At 36.4% G+C, this 27789-nt stretch overlaps 2 protein-coding genes across 2 annotated transcripts in view; one reads left to right on the plus strand and one right to left on the minus strand.

The window, feature by feature from the left end:
- Window positions 1–1143: 1143 nt before the first annotated feature.
- Window positions 1144–12035, minus strand: LOC129259057 (transmembrane protein 242-like). Its single transcript, XM_054897326.2, has 4 exons — window positions 11895–12035; window positions 4999–5099; window positions 3279–3422; window positions 1144–2724 (listed from the first exon to the last, which is right to left on the minus strand). Exons 1-4 carry the CDS (start codon window positions 11995–11997, stop codon window positions 2587–2589), a joined length of 486 nt encoding a protein of 161 aa, XP_054753301.2. The 5' UTR covers window positions 11998–12035; the 3' UTR covers window positions 1144–2586.
- A 163-nt stretch (window positions 12036–12198) lies between these two features.
- Window positions 12199–27789, plus strand: part of LOC129259594 (palmitoyltransferase ZDHHC14-like) — a 33643-nt gene continuing 18052 nt past the window's right edge. Inside the window, exons 1-2 of the mRNA XM_064098333.1 lie at window positions 12199–12315; window positions 20751–21101. Coding sequence (XP_063954403.1) covers window positions 20773–21101 — 329 coding nt within the window. The 5' untranslated portion in view covers window positions 12199–12315; window positions 20751–20772. The remainder of the gene's footprint in view (window positions 12316–20750; window positions 21102–27789) is intronic.

Consider the following 27789-nt stretch of genomic DNA (forward strand, 5'->3'; position numbering starts at 1 on the left):
TTAGGGTCAATGAACTTTGGCCAAGTTGGGGGTATTTGTTGAATTACCATCATAACTTTGAAAATTTATGGATCTAGTTCATGAAACTTGGACATTAGGTTAATCAAGTACCACTGAATATCCTTTGCATGTTTCAGGTCACATGACCATGGTCAATGGTCATTTAAGGTCAATGAACTTTGGCCGTGTTGGGGGTATTTGTTAAATTACCATCCTAACTGAAAGTTTATGGATCTAGTTCATAAAACTTGGACATATGAGTAATCAAGTATCACTGAACATCCTGTACGAGTTTCAGGTCACATGACCATGGTCAAAGGTCATTAAAGGTCAATGAACTTTGGCCGTGTTGGGGGTATTTGTTGAATTACCATCCTAACTCTGAAAGTTTATGGATCTAGTTCATAAAACTTGGGATATAAGAGTAATCAAGCATTACTGAACATCCCCTGTGAGTTTCAGGTCACAAAACCGAGTCAAAGGTCAGTTAAGGTCAATAAACTTAGGCCATGTTGGGGTAATTGTTGAATTGCCATCATAACTTTGAAAGTTTATGGATAGAGTGAATGAAATGTGGACATGGGTGTAGTTGACAGTCTTAAGTCTCCGTTCAAATGTCATTTATGGTCAATGAACGTGGTATTATGTCATTATATGAATGGTGTTTTTGTGAATGAGTATTTTATAGTAGTTTTCAAATTAGCACTGCTGCTATATTAAATTGCGTAATGCAAGCGAGACTGCCAGAGGCGTTCCACTTGTTAAATGTAAACAATCGGCCATCATTGTTGATTTGATGTGTCAGTATTCCCCTCTTTCTTTTTGTTCATAAAGGGATGGTACATACCCCCTCCTCGGTAAAGAATCATGAATTACTTTCCATATTTGAGATTTATTGCATCATTTGCAACTGTTTGAAAGACCAGGGGCCCGTTTCATGAAGAGTTACCACTTTTGTAACTTTTCCATCAATGACAACTACCATGGTAACCTTGATTATGATTGGCTGCTGAGGCCTGTTGCCATGGTAGTTGCCATTATGGCAAAGTTACAACAGTTGTGAGTCCTTTATAAAACGGGGGCCCAGTACTAGAATCCACAATTTGTTTTCTATATCCAATACAATAATAGCCATACAAAAATAAAGGTTAATATTTCTTTAAAAGTTTTATTATTTGAAACAAATTTCTGAGGCATCCTCTGATGAATTTCCTTGGTTTATAGAAACTATTCAAAGCAAGAACGAAAGTTGATTTAGTTTTAATTCATAAAAAAAATCAACACTTTGTTTAACATGGTATTACGTGTCGACACAGACTGTGATTTGGGAATTGTATTCATAAAATATCTATGCATACACTAGATACAAAAAATCTTAGAGTTTTTAGCCTGATTTTTCCACACGAGGAGCTTAGTTTAAAGAGCCTTCTTTTTTTATTGACCTTTTTACTATAATACAATGTCAGAATAAAATTAATTTTTCAACTCACCAAACTCAAAATTTCTTTTAAAATCGCAGAGATATTCTTGTCAAACATTACTGCATACTGTCTACAAATCTGTACCAGATGCATTTTTCAATCGATGATATGTGATTTTATTTTTCCATTCAAAGTTTACATTGACTAGGATTACAACAGGTAGAAATAGACATTGGTAAAATCGATGTGTTAATTATGATCAGTTTTTATGAATCACCGCCCTAGTTTGCTAGTTTGCGAGACTACCATACTGCGCCCCCTCAAATAATCCATTATGATCACTGGTTTGCTGTATATTGCTCAAAAGCCTGATCATGTACCAATCAAAATAATTCCCCAAAATAAAAACATAAAAATACTAAAAATCCCCATGTTTACTGGTGCATTACAAACTCTTTGCTATGATTAACAGGATATAGCTCAAAGGTTGTTCACCCAACCACAAAATGCACTCCTTCATTCTTAGTGTTGAATGTAGACAGCAACTCTACAACGTGGTTGGGGTTCACCAAGGTGATAAATCTTGTGTTCCCTAAATTTTTAGCACCACTACGTATCTGCTGACTCTCTACCCGCACCTCGCCACCTCAGATAATTTTTATTCATAGAGTTGCTCACAATTTATGTCAATACTTGGTAAAGAAAAAAAAAGAGAGCAAATACTTATAAGCACTAGTTCATACCAATCCTCCAATTTACCACCTCAGCCAGAAAATGTGTTTCTTACCAAACTGGTATACATCTGTTATCTAACCAGATAATTGAAGTCATTGGTAATCACTAACTAGTCAAATAAATTGCATCCATCTTTATTCTCTCTATCCCATCCATTTTTTAGTTGTCTGTTGGATATTCCTGACTGGACTCCTTGATAATTTTATTAAATAGACAAAGATCATTCACCAGGATCTCGTCTCAATAAATGGCATCAGTCTATACAGCAATTAGCACTCTTCTAGAAGACTAGTCAATATCCATCAAAGGACCGAATCCGGGTCACAGACTGGTACAAACTTGTCAGAAGAAGACGAGGCATAGGTCTCTTCATTATATGTTGTATAAACTCCTGTCATAAGGCAGTTATGAGTTACCAAAAGAATAGGTCTCAGTCTTCATCATTTTTTGTCCTCTCATCCTTAAAGATTTCTGCCTTGAATCTTGCAATGATGACCTCCTCTGGTTCAGTCTCATTTCGTCTGATAGCAGGGGCCACTGATTGGAATTTCACCTTGAATTCTTCTACCTGAAACAAAAAAAAGGAAATTCAACAATAAAAGATGAATGAAGTTCACAAACAAGACAAGATTTAAACAAACAGTCTGATTAAAAGGAGAGAGTCAGAACCACTATACCCTGACGTAGGGAAACAATAGCATGTTCAATGATTTCTGTTCCTGGCTTCAGATCACCATCAATATTTAGCATTTGATTTTTTCTGGAATTTATACTGAAATTTGATTAAGAAACTGAGGATATTGGCGAAGAAAGTAGAGAAAATGACAAGAGATAAAGAGAAACAAGAAAGGAGTAAATGTAAGAAAGACAAAAGTGGGAAGGGAAAGAAAGATTATGAGGTGCATTTCATTGGAAGGATCAAAGATGTACATAATGAAAATTAATGTGGCAGCAATGAAAAAAAAGTAAAAGAGAAAGAAACAGAAAAGGGAGAAAAGGAGGAAGAAAGAGAGAAAGATAAAGCAAGAAACCAAGAATTTAAACAATAGTCATTTTTTCAAGAAAGGGAGGGGAAAATATGAAAGAAAAAAATAAGCAGCAATGCTTTTGTTGAACACTTACATTCTTAACTCCCAAGGCTTTGCAAACCAAGAAGGTAAGAGACCCAACCCCAACGATGGCCCAGAGGGTTCCCCACCGTAGGGCTCTCATCCCTAATGCTGCCCCACTCTCATGGAGCTCAACAGATGGATCAGGTACCAGTCCCTATTAAAAAAACAATGAGACCGGGGGCCTGTTTCATGAAGCAGTTCGTAAGTTATGAATGACTTTACGCACGACTGTTGACCCTTTCTTGTTCTTTATGATATATCCCTATGTAGCTGACTTATGGATAAGAACATGTTCCAGTCGTTCGAAAAGTTGTGCGTAACTTTACGAACAGCTTTTAGGAAACACCATCCTGTAGCCAGATGATGTCACTGGTCAGTCTAAAGCAAGGTAGAAATAACACAGGGGCTTGGGGCCATTCTGCCCCCAAAATGCACAAAAGAGCCCTGGGGGCCGTTCCATAAAGCTGTTTGTAAGTTAGGAATGACTTTAAGAACTACTGGTGATCTTTTCTTGTGGTATTAAAATGATATTCACCATTAAATGTTCATTGGTGATTATTCAGTGCGTAAGAAAGGCTCACCAGTCGTTCTTATAGTCGCTCTTAATTTACGAACAGCTTTACGAAACCGGACCCTGGTTATCAAAAAAGAGCCCCGGAAAATCCCCATTCACTGCAAGGTTAAAAGGGTTTATTTCCAATTCATCTAATGCCAATTCGTCCAATTGCCAACTCGTCTACCATCATTTGGTCTACCATTAGTTCGTCCACTCACCACATGGTCAACTTTCATTTAGTCTAATGCCATTCTGTCTAATAACCAGTTGGTCCAATAGCCAATTAGTCCATATACCATTTGGTCTAATTGGACTAAGTGTTAAAATGTGCAAAATGAATGAAAATGAAATGGATATTATTAGACCAACTGGTTATGAGACAAAATGGTCATAGACGAAATGGTGTTAAGACGAAGTGATGATTGGACCAAATGGTTGTTAGGCGAAATTTTGATGGACGGAATGGCATTAGACTAAATGAAAGTAGACCATGCGGTGAGTGGACGAGTTGGCAGTGGAGGAATTGGCAATTTACTGTCTATAGCATTGAAAATTCACTGAACTTGCAGCCCGCCTGTGAACAGAAACAGAAATTTGTATCTGATCTACTAAATAAAATACTTTGACAAAACTTGTAATGAATTGTTGTTTGTTTATAGAGTTCACTTATATGAATACTTACCATTTTAATTGACTGAGTAGGTGGTCAGGGAGAATCAAGTCAAAGTTCTTGATTGGAAGCACTGTGATGTCATAATTTTCGGAATCATGTGCAAATGACACCCCACTCACACTAAAAATGCTGCATAATCATACTTAATAAGGCTCCTCAAACTGGCTTTTCATTTTTTATATCTAAGCAAAAACTAATGTACATATTTTTATGAATTACAGTAAGCCCAGAGGCCTGTTGTATAAATCAACAGGAAAAATTGCAATAAGAAAATAATAATGCAAACTAATAAAAGAAACAATAATTGATGATGATGATGGTGACAATAATAAAAATAACAAAGATAATATTAAACAATTAACACAAAATTAATCAAAAACAATAAAAGATACAAAAATGCAATCAAATACAACTCCACATTCAAACAAAAACATTTTCATTTATTTGTTCAGATTATATACACAAACCTTCCTCCAATTCACAGATTATTCTTAGGATTACCTTGGAAAATGATCCAGGATGTCTTCTCTTGGCCTTGGCTAAAGTCATTCCAAACCCAGCAAATATAGCCATTCCACTGACTCCAGCCAGGAAACTAATTTCTGGCAAGATAAGACAAGAGGTTTTGAATATGAAGTTAGTCAAGTTACATGTCAGAATCTGATGTTGCCCATCAAAACGTGTTCTCCTCTTTCTTGGCAATGACGTATGATGTCAATGGGCTGTATGCCAGTAGCATCACTAAGCCAAGAGAGGAATGTCAAGTGCTGGTGTCCTCATGCTCTCTTACTTTCTATAGCACCAGTAAGGGCCACTGTCTCTAAGCGTTCTTACGAAGAATGTGGCCCAAAAAACGTATCTGTCAAGTTGCTATAGTATGTAGTAAAGATCGCGATGATTTGGCCTTATCAAGGACATTGCTAGCATGATCAGTCCATGAAATGTTCATCATTCTTTGTAAAAACCACATTTCAACTGCTTTAGAGAGTCTAAATTCACTATTGTCTAAGTTCTAACAGGCCATCTATACAGTGCGTATCAATAAAAAGTTTACACTTTGAAAAAATCCTGTAAAATTATACATTTGTAATATCTTGAAGATTTTTCCACATTTTAACATTGGTACAGATCCATTTAAGCAAATGACAATATAACTGCCAAAAAATATTTCCGCTTGAGTGAGCACCACTTACTTTTGAAAAGTTAGTGAAAAATGATTTGCGCAGAACTTTGAAATATTTATGCGAATAAAAGTAGACCTTAATCATGAAGAACACATGGAATTTTGCTAGTAAAATTGATTTGAAGATATCTTTTGCCTTTTTTTATTTGTTTCCTTGCCCAAAACACTTCAAAGAGTGCATTTTGCCCCACCCCACTCCCCCACACACCGAGGCCATTATGACGATATTTGCTTTACACTGAGCTGTGATTTACATGGAATGGCTTAAGCCTGATTTTCATTTTGTTAATCATTGCCAAGCTTGGGAAAAGTGTGGAGAAACAAGTATTAAATGAAAAATGAAATGTAAACCCACATTCAATGATAAAAACTTACAGTAGTGAAAAAATGCTGGAGATGTCTGATATAAACTTTTGTTCAGATTAAGTTATGTCCTCAGATCCAGCTGGCACAAAAAGGGTAAAGGTTGTGCTTACTAAGTGTTGAAATTTCAATTTGGGTGGCAAAATTGTTACAAAATGCTTGAATGTATCCGTTTTATTTCAATTGACTAAAAGTGCAAGGGAAATGTATGAGAAATGTTTCGCAGGGTAAGTTTGATTTCGCCCTTTCCCCTTGACACAGGGTGAAAACGAGCATTTCTGCGCAAACAGATTTCTACGAGCTTTACAAAAATGGACAGTGCTCACTCAAGTGTAACATTCTGACAAAACTTCTACTTTCATTGGATAGATGAGACCCAAACCCAAGATTATATGTGGAAAAATTACCCACATGTTGTATATTTTTTAATTCCCAGTGCTTTTTCAAAGTGTAAACTTTTTTTTGATACGCACTGTATATCAGTAGAGCCTACAGGTGCTGGATAGAAAATCGTCTACTCCTAGACTCCCACTCCCAGTTTACGGGACTGTCTCAGTTTTCAAAGATTTCTCCACACAAGAACTCTAGGAAAGTTCATTCACCTGTCAAGTGCAGTGCTGACACTAATCAAGTTAAAACTCTTCTTGGAGTATTTCGGAGGAACATCATACCAAGTACCAAGTACCAAGTGCGCTAGTAAATGTAAACAGATTTCATTTAAGATATTGAAAGATGGCAATCCATGAAAAATATACATTGAACTGAGCTGGGGAGAATTGAGGTCACTGAATCTATTTTAGCACTCTCAATTCCTGTATTGCTGTCTACGTAAGCAAAAAAAAAAACCTCCCCAGGCATAAACAAGGACAATCCCAATCTATCAGTATCAAGACACAATTTGTCTTGGTTTATGAAAAGGATATCCTTGTTTTCTGGGCCTGGGACAATCCCAATTTTTGGACCAGCACCTCTAACATAACGGTTAAGTCTATTATATCGTCATGGTCTCGGGCATAAAATAATTGGGCCTTATAAAAAAAATAGATTCAGAATGCTGACTGTTGACTTGACTCGAGTCATGCTACTTTTAGTAAACACAAGTCTTCATAACTTATATTAAACAATAACATTATATTTTAATTTATCTTAAATGTTTGACCTAAACTGCAGTGGATCACCCACTCCACAGACACGACGCGACGGGAGCTAGCTGGAGTGGAGAAAATCAGGGGCCCGTTTCTCAACACCTGGACAAGTTAGCCATATCTTTATCCACCAACCACAGAGTTAGTTCCAATCTTACAAAACCCATTTCACGAAAGGCTTACTAACGAGAATCCCTTGATATCGATACTATTGGCAGGAAGAGCAGACGAGACGTAGCCTTAGTCACAAAATAGCATAATTTTCAAAAAGCAAAATTATGATGAAACTGTAATTATTGTGATGAATTGAGAAATACATCTAATCAAAATAATAGAGGCAAAATATGCATCATTCATACTTCAAGTTAAACCATGCAGACTAATTTTTCATGACTAAAATTTCATATGTGGACGTTGAGATGGGTACCCCCAGGATATCCCTTTTAATAGTTTACGTAAGTAAACCATAAATCAAAAATTGCTTTCTTTGTAGATTAAGATAATTATACGTTTTTTATGATTCCAAATATCATCAAAATATATTATTGTAACATAAATTGTTAAAAACCTTTAGATTCCGAATCATACGATTTGACAAATTCTATGCATGAATTAGATATAGAAATTTAGAATTTATCAAATTGTTGATAAGGTCTGAAATTAAACTTAGTAAAACAACGAATACGAGACGAATTATGGATGGCCTCACGTGGTACAGTGGTAGAATCTTTATTGATTTAATTATTTTACTATATCAAAATAAATGACTTTGTGGAGTTTTACCAACAGTTTTTATAGTTTCTATGCATTGCAATTATTATTGAATGATACAAGTTATCCCACTTGTTTTGCAATGTAATTTCAACTTCTATGAATGATTACATAATAATAATTATTTCAACTTCAATTCAATTTCAAGGAACTTTTTCATGACATAGTCTACCCTCGTGATATCACTAACGTTAATGACATGACAGGTTCGGTTCGGAGGTGTCATAAATATTTACTAATTTAGTCAGCTTGTAAGTTGTAACCTTGTTGTCCCCGATCTTGGCAAAGATGGCTTCGTGAAACTGAAAAAGTCTGAAGTCTGAAACGGTTAGCGGACGAGTATAGCAGGGTTGTTGATTTTTTTTATTTTAAAAAAAAAATCAAAAAAATCGGATTTTTTTTATTTAAATTGGATTTTTATGATTTAAATCAGATTTTTTTTATTTTTTTCCAATGAAAAATAATGGTCACACTTAACAAGTTTTAAACTATATTTAAACTGTTTTACACTAATAATAGTGGTCAAGTAGTCTTTTGAACATTGTGTATTGTACTATTTGACACAATAATCCACTAATATACAGGTAATTTTTTAAATTTTTTATTTATTCATTTGCATTATAGAGAGGGACATTTTATGGAAGCCCAAGTAATGTTATGTATTATGTATACATTTAATTTTTTGCTCTGTTTCATTTCTATATTCCCATAGACATGTTAGCATACACGTGAGAACATGCAACTCAGATTTTTAAAACTGAACACAATGTTAACCAATGCATTTAAGCCATTGTAAAGCTTTATCATATTAAGACTTGTTTCCACAGAAATAGGGTTTGCAACTCTAGAGCTACATCTGGTATACAAAGCATTCGCAAGTCACAACTGTACGTTAACATCTAATTTGAATGTAATATTTAACCAGATTTGCAATAGGCACTTCCTGATATGCTTGTAACAAAATACACATTTTATGTTTTCATTACAGTGTAACCTCAGTTCCAAATAAAACTTCAATAAATTTCGTTGCAAGATGCAGGATAAGCACCACTGTCCACCACATCATTGATGTGCTGTTTTTTTCAAACTATTACATGAACAAGCAAGCACAGCAGTTGTATTGCTGCATACAGTAACACTTGCCCAGCAACTTTCCCATTTTTAAATTCTTACTTATTAAGTATACATGTGTACTTTGAAATTATGTAATTGAATGTATGGGTATTGATAAGAAAATACACAAGCATGCAAATATACATGTAATTCTTATCAAATAAACACATATGCCTTCAACTTAAGTAATTGAAAGAATGGGTATTAATAGTAACAAGAAGGAGGTACATACAAGTAGTTCAGCTGTTTTGTAAAAGTATCCAAGTTGTGGACTTTGAGCACCTTTGTAGATTTTATATATTATTTTATTGAAGATTTAACAGTTCGGTGTACATACAAAGAGTTATTTATCATTACTTTGTTAGAAACTTGTTGTTTTCATCAGTTTTGCTTGTTTTACAATTTGAAAATAAAACAGTGGTGTTACAGCATGAGGGTGTATCATTCTTTTAAAGTATCTCTAACTAAGGCATGTAGAACAGAAATGAAAATGATTACATTGAAAGTATCTGTTACGAAGAAGAGAAAATAGAGAAAACTAATTTTTTTTTTCATAAAAGTTGATTTAAATCAGTGATTTTTTTGAAAAAAAATCAAGTGATTTAAATCGCGATTTAAATCATGATTTAAATCGACATGATTTAAATCAAACAACCCTGGAGTATAGTCAGATAGTAGCTCACTATCACTATCTCCGATTTAGTCAAGAAGTTAGACTTATGACCAGCGGCGTAACAGGGGTCGGTGGCCAGGGGGGGCAAGAGCCAAACATTTCCCGGTCAGTTCATGGTATGAACAGGCGTAATGGTGTAATAAGGCGACGATTTTGAGAGGGCCAGATAATGCGTATCAGGCAAAATTTATCTTTTAAAAAAAGTTGCGAGCGAGCGAAGCGAGCGAGCAAAAATTTTGACATTTTTAATACAAAAATCAAATTTTGTGATAGATTTTGACGTGATATCCAGAGAATGATATATTTCACTCTTCTCTCTTTCCATTCATTTTTTGTAGTCTGTACACCACTGTAAACAGGGTTATTTGCGGCAATAGCGTGATAGAGAAAACAAAAAACGAAGGGCGCAGAATGGCGCATGTGCTAAGAAGCTGCTTAATATAAGTTCCAAGCGAGCGAAGCGAACAAGAAAAAAATCACCTTTTCATGAGAATCTAACTTTGAGATATTTTTTGACATTATATTAAAGGTCAAGTCCACCTCAGAAAAATGTTGATTTGAATCAATAGAGAAAAATCAGACAAGCACAATGCTGAAAATTTCATCAAAATCGGATGTAAAATAAGAAAGTTATGACATTTCAAAGTTTCGCTTATTTTTAACAAGATAGTTATATGAACGAGCCAGTTACATCCAAATGAGAGAGTCGATGATGTCACTCACTCACTATTTCTTTTGTTTTTTATTGTTTGAATTATACAATATTTCAATTTTTGCGAATTTGACGATTAGGACCTCCTTGCCTGTAGCATAAAATGTTCAAATAATGGAATTCCACGTGTTCAGGGAGGAATGAAACTTCATTTCACATGACAATGATGAGAAAATCAAAATATTTCATATTTCATATAGTAAAATACAAAAGAAATAGTGAGTGAGTGATGTCATCAGTTCCCTCATTTGCATACCGACCAGGATGTGCATATAACTATTTTGTGAAATTAAGCGAAATTTTAAAATGTCATAACTTTCTTATTATACATGCGATTTTGATGAAATTTTCAGTGTTATACTTGTTGGATTTTTCTCTTTTTATTCCAATCAACTTTATGTTGGGGTGGACTTGTCCTTTAAGTAAATAAATTCATATTCTACGCTCTTCCTTTGCTTTTCTTTCCTCCTTTTTTTTCTTGGTTGTAGAAGTTTTGGGGACCATAGCCCATTAATCCTTCCATATTCATATACGGCAGTGCTATGCGATTGGCGTCCGGGCGGTCCCCCGGAACCAAAGCCATTCAAACTTCGCAGATTGCCGCTATTTTTAATTTAATCGCGGGTATATACAGAATATAGCTTTTACACAACACAGTTATTCAACCCAGTTGAATCAAATATTTTGAGGGGGAAAAACCCCTACTGCGTGGGTTCTATGGCAAAGCCGCGATAACTTATTTGCATAAAATTTAGCAAGCATATAGCACAATTTTATATGCAGTCCATCTTTCTTCCCGCTCTTTATTTTCAATCCTCGGCAGCCCGGTCGTGTTATTAAGGTTTTTTCTTTTCCCTTTTCTTTGTTTTCCAATTTAGCTTTTGACTAATTCCATTCTACCTTCATTTCCCACTATTGTTTGCCATTTTGTCATCTTTTGATTTATTTCCCATCATGCAATTGCATTACGTAAATAGGCCTATTTCGGAATGATTTATTCTTTCTCAAATGTTCTATTTTCGTTCGTTTTCCCGCTTTCTTTTTCCATTAATTTTTTCGCTTCGTTTTCTTTTCATTTTTCCCTTTCCCCTTTCCTCCTTTCCCTTTCCCTTTCTTTCTCCCTCCTTTTTCTTTTTTTCCCCTTTTCTTTTATTTTCCCGGTGAAATCCGCCAGGGGGGGCAGTCTGCCCCCCTGCCCCCCCGCCTGTTACGCCACTGCTTATGACGGTGTTGAGAAACAGGCCCCTGTCTACCTCCACTCACACAACATGCGAGGTTAGTATACTAACGGTAAGTCTTAACTTAAGTTACATTACACTTACACTACAGAAAATTCAAGCTGTGGGACTGAGTAAATTCAAATTTCTAGTTAATGAGCCAAGTAGTAGTAAGAAAAACTACAATTGAATTATATTTCTTAATGAATAAACAACTCACTTTGAATTTTTTTGTTTTTTGATTGATCAGACTGGCAATTCGTGTCCATTTTGAGGGACATACTGGTGGGTGATTCATTTGGTGATTCCATGGGGGCGGCCATCTTAATTCTGGTGAATCAAATTTCTTTAATTTTGCAACAAAAAGAGACTAGCTCGTATTGTATAAATTATTTAAAAATAAATGTTTTTGATATAAAATGTGTTTTTGATTTGCCTTAATGATAAAATTATCAATTTCAATCATTGTTTATTAAGGATAATTTTTTTCGAAATCTTATTTGCAAAACCGGCCATAACCCTTTGATGACTCGCGATCAGATGAGAGATCAAGAGGGAGCCGGAGCGCAAGAGAGAAGCAAAGGGATGTTGCAGAAATTTTGATTTCATTTTATCTTCGTAGGGTGAATTATTTTGGAAAGGTATTGTATGATAATCTACAATGATTTTTTTAGGTTTAAAGTTTATGCTTGATTACTATGGAGTACAAAAGCCCAACAAGAGCAAGACAAAGTTATGTTTGCAAACAGCTCCGTCTCGAGAAAGAATGTCAGCCAAGGAAAATGTTTGTTCGGGCAGTGTGTTGTCGCAACGGGACTTACCCGGCCGGTGTACCGGCGGATCCTGCGCCTGGCAGATACGGACTTCTAACTTTGTACTTTTTAGTTTAGCCTTTAGGCACCAAATCCGCCGGCGGATCGTGTTCTACTTCGGTGGATTCAGTAGAGGTGCATGGCCAATATGGGAGATTCTCTCCAATATGGGAGATTGTCTCCCTTATTAGAGACTTGCTTTGCAAAATAATATTAAAAGAAACAACACCAACAAAATCGTAATTTTTTCCATCCAAAATTTTGTCTCACTGAGCCTGAGGTCAAAAGCCCATTTGTTTTGTGTGTGGATGACAACAAAAATCCTTATCAAAACAAAAGTAGACGGTGGATTTTTAAAGTAGACGGTGAAAAAGGGTAATTTTTCATGAGGAATCTGCTTATCACATTTTTATTTGCCGCCAAGCTAATCCTTTTGCAGCAAATGTAAACAAAGGAAATTGGTCTCCCAAACTAGAGATTGTCTCTAAAAGTAAAATTGGATACCCAAATTCTTTATAAAATAAAAGTCTCTGATATTGGAGATAATCTCTCTCATGGGAGACAGTCTCCCATATTGGCCGGGCCGTGCGCCTCTACTGCCAAAAGAAGGCCACACTCTTCGGAAGATATCGTTCTTGCGCTATCGTGATATCCTTCATTCACATACGTTACGTGGTACAATTATTCAGTGCTCAAATTGATGGAAACTAGTTACAGAATACAGTTATTCACTAGATTTTTGCGATTTCTTTTCTTACGTCATATTGGGCCAAAATTGATATACATGTATCTAATGTTGTAAATCGGATCAAAAATCAGATCGAAAATCGGATCGGCAGTTAAGCTTCTAAAATCGAAATCGAATCGAAAATCGAATCGGCGATGTTTAAAAACAAAGGAATACATCAAAATGTTGTTCGCGGTCGCGCGCATCTTCCTGACAAAGTCACAAAGACGAATGCATTGGAATGGAAGTCGCCAACATGCGCGATCGTTTGGAACATGTTTTAAAGCCAGGGTTTTGTGGTGTTATTGCTTTAAAATAAACCGAGTGATTTTTATTAGAAAGATAAACGAAAGACGCATCTTCCGAGCAAAGGCGCAAAGGAAAATAAAATGAAAATATTTCTCATAGATCACAGGTTAATGAACGATCGGCGGGACATCTTTTAGAAGTATTTTTAGGTGCTAGCGATTTAGAATTATTGGAATGATCTCTTACGACGCATCATCTTAAAGTCGCAAGCTGTGCAATTAAAATGAAGTAGACGACGCAAGCACGCACGATGATTTGAAATATGTTATTAAAATGTTTTGGGTAGCTAGCGTTTTCAAATCAATTTGAAGTTCACGGCGGGGTCCGCTATCACCACGAGGTTGAAAATAAAATGTAAATCATCATAAACGATGTAAGAGAGTAACGCAATAAGCTCCGTCAATAGTACAGTCTTTAAAAGTTTCTGGCGGGGTCCGCTATCACCACGAGGTTGAAGAGAAGATTTATATCATTATAAACGATGTAAGAGAGTAGCGCAGTGAGCTCCGTCGGTAATACGACCTTTCAAAGTTCACGGCGGCTTCCACTATCACCACGAGGTTGAAAATAAAATGAATATCATCATAAACGATGTAATAGAGTTACGCAATAAGCTACGTCAGTAGCACGATCTTTAAAAGTTCACGGCGGGGTCCGCTATCACCACGAGGTTGAAAATAAAATGTAAATCATCATAAACGATGTAAGAGAGTAACGCAATAAGCTCCGTCAATAGTACAGTCTTGAAAAGTTTCTGGCGGGGTCCGCTATCACCACGAGGTTGAAGAGAAGATTTATATCATTATAAACGATGTAAGAGAGTAGCGCAGTGAGCTCCGTCGGTAATACGACCTTTCAAAGTTCACGGCGGCTTCCGCTATCACCACGAGGTTGAAAATAAAATGAATATCATCATAAACGATGTAAGAGAGTAACGCAATAAGCTCCGTCAGTAGCACGATCTTTAAAAGTTCACGGCGGGGTCCGCTATCACCACGAGGTTGAAAATAAAATGTAAATCATCATAAACGATGTAAGAGAGTAACGCAGTGAGCTCCGTCTGTAATACGACCTTTCAAAGTTCACGGCGGCATCCGCTATCACCACGAGATTGAAAATAAAATGTATATCATCATAAACGATGTAAGAGAGTAACGCAATAAGCTCCGTCAGTAGCACGATCTTTAAAAGTTCACGGAGGGGTCCGCTATCACCACGAGGTTGAAAATAAAATGTAAATCATCATAAACGATGTAAGAGAGTAACGCAATGAGCTCCGTCAATAGTACGACTTTTCAAAGTTCACGGCGGCATCCGCTATCACCACGAGGTTGAAAATAAAATGTATATCATCATAAACGATGTAAGAGAGTAACGCAGTGAGCTCCGTCAGTAGCACGATCTTTAAAAGTTCACGGAGGGGTCCGCTATCACCACGAGGTTGAAAATAAAATGTAAATCATCATAAACGATGTAAGAGAGTAGCGCAGTGAGCTCCGTCGGTAATACGACCTTTCAAAGTTCACGGCGGCTTCCACTATCACCACGAGGTTGAAAATAAAATGAATATCATCATAAACGATGTAATAGAGTTACGCAATAAGCTACGTCAGTAGCACGATCTTTAAAAGTTCACGGCGGGGTCCGCTATCACCACGAGGTTGAAAATAAAATGTAAATCATCATAAACGATGTAAGAGAGTAACGCAATAAGCTCCGTCAATAGTACAGTCTTGAAAAGTTTCTGGCGGGGTCCGCTATCACCACGAGGTTGAAGAGAAGATTTATATCATTATAAACGATGTAAGAGAGTAGCGCAGTGAGCTCCGTCGGTAATACGACCTTTCAAAGTTCACGGCGGCTTCCGCTATCACCACGAGGTTGAAAATAAAATGAATATCATCATAAACGATGTAAGAGAGTAACGCAATAAGCTCCGTCAGTAGCACGATCTTTAAAAGTTCACGGCGGGGTCCGCTATCACCACGAGGTTGAAAATAAAATGTAAATCATCATAAACGATGTAAGAGAGTAACGCAGTGAGCTCCGTCTGTAATACGACCTTTCAAAGTTCACGGCGGCATCCGCTATCACCACGAGATTGAAAATAAAATGTATATCATCATAAACGATGTAAGAGAGTAACGCAATAAGCTCCGTCAGTAGCACGATCTTTAAAAGTTCACGGAGGGGTCCGCTATCACCACGAGGTTGAAAATAAAATGTAAATCATCATAAACGATGTAAGAGAGTAACGCAATGAGCTCCGTCAATAGTACGACTTTTCAAAGTTCACGGCGGCATCCGCTATCACCACGAGGTTGAAAATAAAATGTATATCATCATAAACGATGTAAGAGAGTAACGCAGTGAGCTCCGTCGGTAATACGACCTTTCAAAGTTCACGGCGGCATCCGCTATCACCACGAGATTGAAAATAAAATGTATATCATCATAATAAAGACATAAACGATGTAAGAGAGTAACGCAGTGAGCTCCGTCGGTAATACGACCTTTCAAAGTTCACGGCGGCATCCGCTATCACCACGAGATTGAAAATAAAATGTATATCATCATAAACGATGTAAGAGAGTAACGCAATAAGCTCCGTCAGTAGCACGATCTTTAAAAGTTCACGGCGGGGTCCGCTATCACCACGAGGTTGAAAATAAAATGTAAATCATCATAAACGATGTAAGAGAGTAACGCAATAAGCTCCGTCAATAGTACAGTCTTTAAAAGTTTCTGGCGGGGTCCGCTATCACCACGAGGTTGAAGAGAAGATTTATATCATTATAAACGATGTAAGAGAGTAGCGCAGTGAGCTCCGTCGGTAATACGACCTTTCAAAGTTCACGGCGGCATCCGCTATCACCACGAGATTGAAAATAAAATGTATATCATCATAAACGATGTAAGAGAGTAACGCAATAAGCTCCGTCAGTAGCACGATCTTTAAAAGTTCACGGAGGGGTCCGCTATCACCACGAGGTTGAAAATAAAATGTAAATCATCATAAACGATGTAAGAGAGTAACGCAATGAGCTCCGTCAATAGTACGACTTTTCAAAGTTCACGGCGGCATCCGCTATCACCACGAGGTTGAAAATAAAATGTATATCATCATAAACGATGTAAGAGAGTAACGCAGTGAGCTCCGTCGGTAATACGACCTTTCAAAGTTCACGGCGGCATCCGCTATCACCACGAGATTGAAAATAAAATGTATATCATCATAATAAAGACATAAACGATGTAAGAGAGTAACGCAGTGAGCTCCGTCGGTAATACGACCTTTCAAAGTTCACGGCGGCATCCGCTATCACCACGAGATTGAAAATAAAATGTATATCATCATAAACGATGTAAGAGAGTAACGCAATAAGCTCCGTCAGTAGCACGATCTTTAAAAGTTCACGGCGGGGTCCGCTATCACCACGAGGTTGAAAATAAAATGTAAATCATCATAAACGATGTAAGAGAGTAACGCAATAAGCTCCGTCAATAGTACAGTCTTTAAAAGTTTCTGGCGGGGTCCGCTATCACCACGAGGTTGAAGAGAAGATTTATATCATTATAAACGATGTAAGAGAGTAGCGCAGTGAGCTCCGTCGGTAATACGACCTTTCAAAGTTCACGGCGGCTTCCGCTATCACCACGAGGTTGAAAATAAAATGAATATCATCATAAATGATGTAAGAGAGTAACGCAATAAGCTCCGTCAATAGTACAGTCTTTAACAGTTTCTGGCGGGGTCCGCTATCACCACGAGGTTGAAAATAAAATGTAAATCATCATAAACGATGTAAGAGAGTAACGCAATGAGCTCCGTCAATAGTACGACCTTTCAAAGTTCACGGCGGCATCCGCTATCACCACGAGGTTGAAAATAAAATGTATATCATCATAAACGATGTAAGAGAGTAACGCAATAAGCTCCGTCAGTAGCACAATCTTTAAAAGTTCACGGCGGGGTCCGCTATCACCACGAGGTTGAAAATAAAATGTAAATCATCATAAACGATGTAAGAGAGTAACGCAATGAGCTCCGTCAATAGTACGACCTTTTAAAGTTCACGGCGGCATCCGCTATCACCACGAGATTGAAAATAAAATGTATATCATCATAAACGATGTAAGAGAGTAACGCAATAAGCTCCGTCAATAGTACAGTCTTTAAAAGTTTCTGGCAGGGTCCGCTATCACCACGAGGTTGAAGAGAAGATTTATATCATTATAAACGATGTAAGAGAGTAGCGCAGTGAGCTCCGTCGGTAATACGACCTTTCAAAGTTCACGGCGGCTTCCGCTATCACCACGAGGTTGAAAATAAAATGAATATCATCATAAATGATGTAAGAGAGTAACGCAATAAGCTCCGTCAATAGTACAGTCTTTAAAAGTTTCTGGCGGGGTCCGCTATCACCACGAGGTTGAAGAGAAGATTTATATCATTATAAACGATGTAAGAGAGTAGCGCAGTGAGCTCCGTCGGTAATACGACCTTTCAAAGTTCACGACGGCTTCCGCTATCACCACGAGGTTGAAAATAAAATGAATATCATCATAAACGATGTAAGAGAGCAACGCAATAAGCTCCGTCAATAGTACAGTCTTTAAAAGTTAATGGCGGGGTCCGCTATCACCACGAGGTTGAAGAGAAGATTTATATCATTATGAAGGGGGTAAGAGAGTAGCGCAGTGAGCTCCGTCGGTAATACGACCTTTCAAAGTTCACGGCGGCATCCGCTATCACCACGAGGTTGAAAATAAAATGTATATAATCATAAACGATGTAAGAGAGTAACGCAGTGAGCTCCGTCGGTAATACGACCTTTCAAAGTTCACGGCGGCATCCGCTATCACCATGAGTTGGAAGAGAAGATATCTATCCCCGTAAACATTGCCATAGATAATACCGCGACTTTCTCCCTGAATAATGCGACCTCTAAATAGCTAGCACCTCAAAAACAATCTTGAAATATGTTCTGAGCGATCACGCACTGTAACCAGATCTACGCCGATTTTTTATTTTCGATTTTTTCCTTCAAGGGGCATGATCGAAGATCGGCAAGTGATTGCCGATTGTGGTGAAATCGAATGGAATCGGTTGCCGATTGCAAAATCGGTTACAAGCTTACATGTATCAGGAAAACTTGTTACACATATAATAATTTGTCGCAAGCTGTGCCAAATAAGCAGAAAAAATATGGTGAAAACTAGTAAAAAGCGGTAGATTTCATCAATTAAAGCTTGCAGAAAAAGATATTTATGATATCTCTATGTGATAAAACTAGAAGTGAAGAAATAAAATGCGTAATCTGAAAGGGGAAAATAACCCATTTTCTTGTTACAACTCTATGGAATTACATCACTTCTAACACTACATGACGTCACGGTCTCGGTGCAAGGCCAGTGAAAGCATTTACAAGAAAGTATATTTTCGAAACCCGATAATTGGAGCTATTCTTAGGCAAAATATTCAGCTGTAAGCGATGACTGCATAAAACTTGCATTTCTGTTCTTAGTTTAAATTAATAGCTTTTGATTTGTCTGATTTGTCAATTAGATTTTGGGGTCTGGTCTGGGTCTTTAAATAGTCCACATTCAGTCTTTATTCAACTTTCAATGTCTGCTGCACTACTAGTATACAAAGAATTTACCCCAAGATATGATAATAATGCTTGTAATCAAATAACATGCATTTGTTAATTTATTTTATACCTATTAATTTATTGCAGTCTGAAAAATCCTTATCACAATTTTAGGGATAAATTGGGTACAATATGCATCAATTATGATTGATACAGAGTAATAAATAAAGGCAAACAATGGCAATTTCGATAATTAAAATTAGGATTTTGTAATAAGCTTTCTAAAGGGAAGTATAGATAATGATAACTGCAAATGAAATTCTTGATTTGCAAAATTCCAATGTATTTCTATTATTTCCTCCACATTTTCTCGTATATTTTCTCTCCCTCCCCTTCCTCTTTCTATTTCTCCTTTTTTGGTGCTATATCACTCACGCGTATACGCCCCAGATATATTCATAATGTGCCAGAAAGGTTAGGAAACTGGAGAAGAGGCAAAAGGGGCGAAATGAGCAGGGACAGAAAGAGAGGCAAAAAAATAAAGAGATGAAAACCAGGAGGGTGTATAGTAAGAGAAACAAAAGGAGAAATTATATTTCACTAAAGATCCCATATTGATCTTAAAATTAGATGACTGAGAGGTAAATTAGGGAGCACCAAACAGTACGTGGAGTATCTAACTTTTGTCAGGGTGAACTGCCGGTCCCCTTTAATTGATTCAGATTCCTTAACAAAAATTTTGAAAAAAAAGAATAAAAAAACAAATAAAAAAAAATACATGAGAAATTAAAAATAGGCCTACAATAAACTACATAAGAAATTAATCATGTTTTGACATTCTTTTTTTTTTATGTTAGAAATGTCAATTTTTTTTCACCAAAAATTAGCATTCTACAAGCAATAATACATGAGTTAACAGCAAAACATTTTCATACACTAATTTGCACCATTAATTTTGAAATTTGAAGTTTTAATTTGTTGAAAATTTTCTAAACATTTGTAGTTTAAAAAACCTATAGGCCTATATGGGGGTGCAAATTTTCGCCAAACAATGACTCTGGCAAACTGACACTAAACATGGTGTGAAAAAGCACAGTAAAAGAAATTGATGCATACTGCGGACTGAAAATAGTATAAAAATTCACAAAACAAAATGATGAAAATTTCATCAAATTCTGATAATAATAAATAGCAAAGTTTTGGCATATGTGCCAGGTCTATGTTATACATGAAATATCGAGACATTATTTCTCCTATTAATCCTCACCCCCATCGAGCCCTTGAATAAAAATTCAGTAAAGGCGGACGAAAATCCCCCCCCCCCCCATTGCGATCGACATTGCCAGAGCTGCTTATGTGCGCGCTGCCGAGGTTGTCTGTCCAAATCAATATTACACGTATTATATCAATAGAACCAAATCCGCCGAGGAACCAAATCTGCAAACATCAAGCCGCGACAAACCCGGCGGATATGGTTCCGATTAAAAATTATATCGGCCATTTAGAACGATATCTGCCGGCGGATGCGGTATCCGCCTGCGTTGTAATTTCCAAGACAGTTCAAGTAGTTCGGCGAGTCTTTTTTGCAGTGTTCGAGTGTAATTCTCTTTATTGTTTGTTTTATCTTTAAACAGTTCTTGAGAAGGAGAGGGCTTGATGGTCTCACCCGGAACCCTGGCTGCAGCCAACACCCAGACAAGATTACTGGATGATTCCTCTCCCACCCCCACCAACCAACCCCGAGACACCGACGCTGTGGAAATAAATCTGGAATCGCGTAACAAAGTGGTGCCGAGGAGCACGGATGCGACAATGACCTCGCCCACCATGGCGACGACGAATGAGATGCGTAAGAAATGGCAGGTCTTGCCAGGAAGGAACTCATATTTTTGTGATGGTCGGATTCTCATGGCTAAGCAGAAGGGAATATTCTACCTAACTACATTTCTGATTCTTTTGGTCAGCACAATGTTCTTTGCTTTTGAGTAAGTACTACTTTTCATGTATATTGTGATGAAGGGTTCCTGTTATTTACACCTACCCAGTATGTGATCAACAAAGGCATCATAAATGTAGGTTTGTCCATTCCAACCTTCTACTTGGCATTTTACTGGGGCATTTTAAGAGGTGTATTAGTCTGCAGGCATTTGGTCTATGTACTTCTCAGATAGCCTCATGCCACATGGGCTACATGTATACCTATTTGGTCAACAATTTGGTCAAATTGCAAAGTGGTCTACACTACCCTAGGGCTTATACCCACTTTGTTTAATTCTTATTTAGTCTTATTTCCTCTTTGTCTTCTTTTAGCTTCATGATCATAATCAGTTTTTATAATCTATTATAGGATTAGTAGTGTTACCTGTAGATCAATTGAATAGGTATAGCCTAGTATAAAACTATAAATGAGAATTAGCTCAAGTGGCTATGGTAAAAAGCCAGTTCACGGTAAGCTCATGATCAACTTTTCTCAAATGACCTTTGTGATTTTTCATTAGGACAAGCACTATCATTTTCAAATGTAGATGTTGCGTAAGCTTTACCGGAAGAGTATTCAAATTCTAAGAACAAAAGGCATTGTATAGACCAGGTGACTAGAATAGTACATCAGGGATAAAGTTTGGAAATCTGTTCTATTGTCTGCCTTTGGCACATTTGACTATTGTTTAGGCTACTGTTGAATACCAGTGATTATGAAGGCTCTATTTATTACTCTTCAGCTTGGATGTGATAAAATGAATATTTTGAAAGGAATACATGAATAATCATCAATTCACAAATGCTTATGTCAGTGAATTTGAAAGCCACCTTCATGGTTTATCTCCAATGACCTTTTTCTGCTCGTGCACAGTTTACAACCGTGAACAGGCTTATTAGACGAAAGGGTTATTAGACCAACCAGTTGTAGACATAATGGCCCGAATTCACAAAGATGGTTTTGAAAACCCATGGTTGAATCCATGGTTTATGCAGATTTCCTGTATAAATTACGCTTAATTTAGCATGTATCGGGCGCGTGTATAAAAAATGTCCTATGCTGATGCGCGCTTTTGTCACAGTGCGCCAAATTGACGCCTGTTACCATGGTTAGATACGCTAAATTTTTGTTCATGAGTCCACTGTTTGAAGAATGGACTCATGAATAAAAACAGTGGACTTATGAATAAAATAGCGTGGATAACCACGGCAACAGGCGTCAATTTGGCACACTGTGACAAAAGCGTGCATCAGCATTAGAAATTTTTTAATATACGCAGTAAAATACATGTAAGCGTAATTTATACAGGAAATCTGCATAAACCATGGACTCAACCATGGGTTTTAAAAACCACCTTTGTGAATTCGGGCCAATGGGATTAGACCAAACGGGTAGAGTTGTAGACCAATTGACAATTAACTCTGTCCAGGAAATCTCTTTCATTATAAAAGATGATTATCAAACTAAAACAGTTTGAGGGATCAACTTAAAACTTTGAAATGGAATCACGTAAAGACGTGAGATAATCTGCCAAGAGGTCATTACATGTATGTACTGTAGGTTGAAGGTCGCAAGAAATACATTCTTGAGATATTAAGAAGAAGGTATGTGTAATGGATCATCTTCAAACTTTAATCATGTTCATAAAAATGGGGCAATAATGATATGTTCTTCAAATTTCGGGGTTTTAATGAGCATGATGTAGGTCAAAGTTCATCAGTGTGTCTGTAAATACATATTAATTATTATTTATGCATGTCTCAGGTATACTGTTAGGAATGAAAGTTTTCTGATCAGATGTAAAGGTGTCACTAGGCAGGGCTCCACACTAACCCTTTTTTTCTACTGGTCCAACCTATTCATGTCGGACCAGTAGATACCCAGTTTTTCAATTTTTTACTGGTCCGAACCTAAAATCTACTTGTCCCAAAAAATAAAGAAAACATTTTAAAAAGGCGTGAGTTTATTTTGCTGTCCTTTCTTGTTATCCCCCCCCCCACAAAAAAAAAAAATGAAGGAATGAAAGACAAAAAGAAGGCAAGACAGAAAGAAAGAAACAAACAAAGAAAAAATAAAAGAAAGAATGGAAGGAAGCAAGGAAGAAAAAAGAAACGGTAAAGAAAGGATAGATGTGAAGGAAGGAAAAAAAGAAGGAAAGGAAGAAAGGAAGGAAAGAAGAAAAATAACAAAGAACAAAAGGAATGAAGGAAAGAAGTGAAACAAGCAATAAAGAAAGAAAGAACAAAAGACAGAAAGTAGTGAAGGAAAGAAAGAAGAAGCAATAAAAAAGAAAGAAAGGGTAAAATGAGAGATGGAAAGAAGGAAAAAAGAAAGAAAGAGATGGAGGAAGGAAGGATTGAAAGAAGGAAGAAAGGAATTAAGGAAGAAATAAAGAAAAGGTAAAATGATAGAAGGAAAGAAATAAAGAAGGAAGGGGAGGAAGCAAGCAGGCAATATAAAAAAGAAAGAAAAGCTAAAAGAATAGATAAAAGGAAGAAAAAAGACTGAGACACAGAGAAAGGAAGGAATGAAAGAAAGAACGAAAGAAGAAAGGAGAGAAAGGAAGCAAGCAGTAAAAAAAAAGGGGTAAAAGGATAGATTGAACGAAGGGAAAAAAGAAAGAACAAAAGAAAGAAAGAAGAAAGGAAGGAATGAATGAAAGAAAGAGAAAGGGCTGAAAGAAGGAAGAAATAAAAAACAAGGGTGAAGAAATGATGGATGGAAGGAAGAAAGAAACAAAAAAAGGTAACAAATGAAGGAAAGAAAGGGTAAAAAGAAAGGAAGAAAGAAGAGATAAACATAGGATGGATGGACTCGAGAAAGAAATAAAAAAAGACAGAAAGAGAAAAAGAAATAGAGAAAAAATTTTTTTTAAAGGATAGAAAGAATGAAAGAACAAAAAAGGGAAATTAAAAAAGAAAGACAGTAACAAAAAATGAAAGAAGAGAGGGAAGAAACAAAGAAAGATTTAAAAGAAAGAAGGAAAGAAAGATAGAAAGAAAACAGAGGAAGAAAGTTAAAACTATCATCATTAATAAATTGTCAGTTTCTTTTTGGCTCAAAATATAGCTACGAAAGAAAGTCAGAAACCAAGTGTATCAACACACACACAAATGCATATATGGGGCTACCATGTATTCAGACGATATCACTCTAGTAAAAATTACATGCGATTCATTCTGTGTGTATTCTGTGTGTGAATGACAGAATTTAACGGGAGAAAAATGGTTTGCAATTTGAGTCATGGAATATTTTTTAAAGTTTATGTTGGACCAGTGAATTTGACCATTTCTGGAAAAGTTACTGGCCCAACAATGGTTTTTATTACTGGTCATGTCGAACCCATAAATCTTGCTATTTTTTTAATAATTACTGGCCCGACAATGATATTTTTTACTGGTCATGTCGGACCAGTAAATCTTGCTATTTCTGAAAATATACTGGCCGGACAGCGATTTTTACCGGTCTGGGACCGTCGGACCGCCGCTAGTGTCGAGCCCTGCACTAGGTCAAAGCTCTTGGTGTGCATTGCTTGTCCAGTTAAACTTGGTCCATGAATGCACTTAATACCAGCCTGTAGTTTTGTGTAATGTTTAATTTTTTGAAGTTAAAATTCTGGCAATGGAACAGCTATGGCAGAAATTCCAACTCTGTGAAGTTGATAGCAAGTCATGAAAAAAATTACACAGGGGTTCAGAGTAATTTCGCCTCTGAAATACATAACTAAAGATCATTAGAAAATTAAAAAAGAGTGCTTAAAGGTCAAGTCCATCCAGAAAAATGTTGATTTGAATCAATCGAGAAAAATAAAACCAGCATAACACTGAAAATTTTATCAAAATCGGATGTAAAATAAGAAGGTAATGGCAATTTAAATTTTTGCTTATTTTTCACAAAACAGTGATATGCACAACTCTGTGTCATGCGAATGAGTTAGTCGATGTCCATCACTCACTATTTCTTTTGTTTTTCATTGTTTCTATTATACAATATTTCATTTTTTACATATTTGACAATAAGGACCAAGTTGACTGAACCATATACATGTACACTGTACATGTAGTATTGAACAATGCCAATTTCACATGTTCAGGGAGGAATTAATCGTTGTTTCACTTGACAATGAGGAGAAAATTAGAATATTTCATATATTTCATATAATAAAATACAAAAGAAATAGTGAGTGGATGACGTCATCAGTCTCATTTGCTTTGCCGACCAGGATGTGCATATCTATAACTGTTTTGTGAAATTCAGCGAAACTTTGAAATGTCATAACTTTCTTATCTTACATCCGATTTTGATGAAATTTTCAGTGTTATGCTTGTTGGATTTTTCTCTTTTTATTCAAATCAACTTTTTGTTGGGGTGTACTTGTCCTTTAAAAATTCTATATTACCTACAATGTACATGTACTGTACATGTAAGTACTGCAATGTTTTCAGAGATTTTCAAATGTTGCAGATTTTAGTTTTGTCAATTTTGATCTTGTCAATTCCATATGAAATGATTTTCAGGGTTTTTTTTCCGTTGTAACACCCAATATCCATTGGTCTATGTTTCATCATGATTAACTACATGTATGTGTACCCTTGATACTGTAGTTTGTAGATATTTCAGTACCACACGTACAAACTTTTAATAGCTATCATCAGATTTCAGATCAGAGAAAAAAATCTGAGTTTGCACATTTCATTTCAGATGCAATGGTTTTGAAAGTAATAGAATAAGTACACACCCTTTTCCCTCATCTTTCCTAAATTTAGCAACCTAGTTTCGGTGCTCCAGTTCATAAAGATCATGTGTACTGATTATCGGCTTGATTCAGCAGACTTTACAAATCCCTTTTTACTTCTCCTCCCATCTCCACTATTTCTTCTTCCTTTACAGAGTATAGTCGTACTTTGATAAAACTCAAAACCATATTATGGTATCCTGAATACTTTGTGACCCTTAAAGATAAATATGTACAAAATGTATTATAATTTGATTTTGCTACCTCAGGCAAAGATACTACAAGGGGAAGATCGGACACTTCAACGATTTTTTGAAATGCTCGATATATGCTTGTGGGGAAGGGCGCCCAACAGCGTTGAGTAAGTAAACCTTCGCATATCGGCACGCGACTGTGTATAAAACATATGGGGAAAATGAGAGAGGGGAGTTTGGAGAGGGCTCAACGATGGCGCATGGGAATAATTCCACGCTTTATTACTAAGAAACCTCTGAATTATATTCATCTCAAATGTAAGGGGGAAAAATTGAAGAAAATTTTTTTTTGAAATGTAAAAATCGTCTATTCCTTCAACCCTTCACCATTTCTCTCAAAATGTTTTGTACACAACCATCTCGCGATACGCAAAGGTAAAAAAAGGTTGTTACTTACTCAACGATGTAGGGCGCTCTTCCCGAGCGTTTCATTACGCGGTCTATTTACTGTCTGATCTTCCCCTTGTAGTATCTTTGCCTCAGGGAAAAGGTAAAGTGCTTTTATACAAAAAGGTTCATTCAATGCCAACATTTTAAAGATTAGTTTAATACTGTACAAGGCATGATACAAGAAGAGTTTTTACAAACATATTGCTACTGTATGTACTACTACAATAAATAGATCGCATCTGAGAATGAATCAAACGATCAAAGAATACAGTACAGTGTACATGTTATTATAACGAACAAAAAGAACGGTACATGTAGTAACCCCCCCCCCCCCCATAACATGTAGTACAAATGGGGTTCACATGAGATTCTTTCAACTTTTCAAATTTACATACATGTATGCAAGCATCCTGAAAATTCACAGAAACTGATCTGTCTTTACAGAACAGAACTTTGTCATTTAACCTCTGTTTAGCCAAGTTTCTCTCTAGAACAGTCAATAGTGAGAAGTTGTTAATCAGGCATTTCCTCTCCACTTTACCCTTCTATTTTTATTTTGGAGAATATTGCCTTGACCAGTGAAAGGATTAACATATGGAAACCTTGGATTAGTGTATTGAAGCTTAATAATTAATCCATGCATGATGTCAAAGTTTTATGGAATTAATTATGAAAAGGCAACTTTATTGGAGACATTTTAAACTTCATTTTAATATACGGTATAGTGGATAATGTGAGAGATGCACACATGTAGACACTTGGCCTGTACACGTACATGATTAAGTTGGCTGGTTGTTACGACCCTGCACGTACTTGTACATTGTGCAGGCTATGTTGATTCTTCAAGTTCATTACTGTAATTATTGCCTTTATTGCAATTAGAACTTAACAGGTGGTCAGCTCTGGCAAAGCAACATACTGTTCATTTTAAAGGGGAATCCAACCCAAATAAAAAGTTGTTATTTAATAGAAGAAATAGGAAAAAAATGAGACAGTAGGTGAAAGTTTAAACAATGGTGGACAAGAAAGTTATGACCTTTTTAAAACTTGTAAAAAGTGGTAATAAAACCTATGGAGACTTTGAATTGGCCGCATTGCTGATGTCATACATGTAGTAGGCAAGGTCAAGTCTTCCATATAACTCCAACACCTAAAATGGCTAAAATGTATTTTTCATCAGAAGTTTCACTTCAAATACATTCTATCTTGAGGACATGAGCCCTGTTCAAATGTAGAAGTCTAAATTTGTAATATCCTTGTAATACAGGAAGTACAAATGTATTTTTTCTTCTTTAGTTTTACATTTTTGCCCCAAA

Source organism: Lytechinus pictus, chromosome 4 (assembly GCF_037042905.1).
Source record: "Lytechinus pictus isolate F3 Inbred chromosome 4, Lp3.0, whole genome shotgun sequence".
NCBI lineage: Eukaryota > Metazoa > Echinodermata > Echinoidea > Temnopleuroida > Toxopneustidae > Lytechinus > Lytechinus pictus.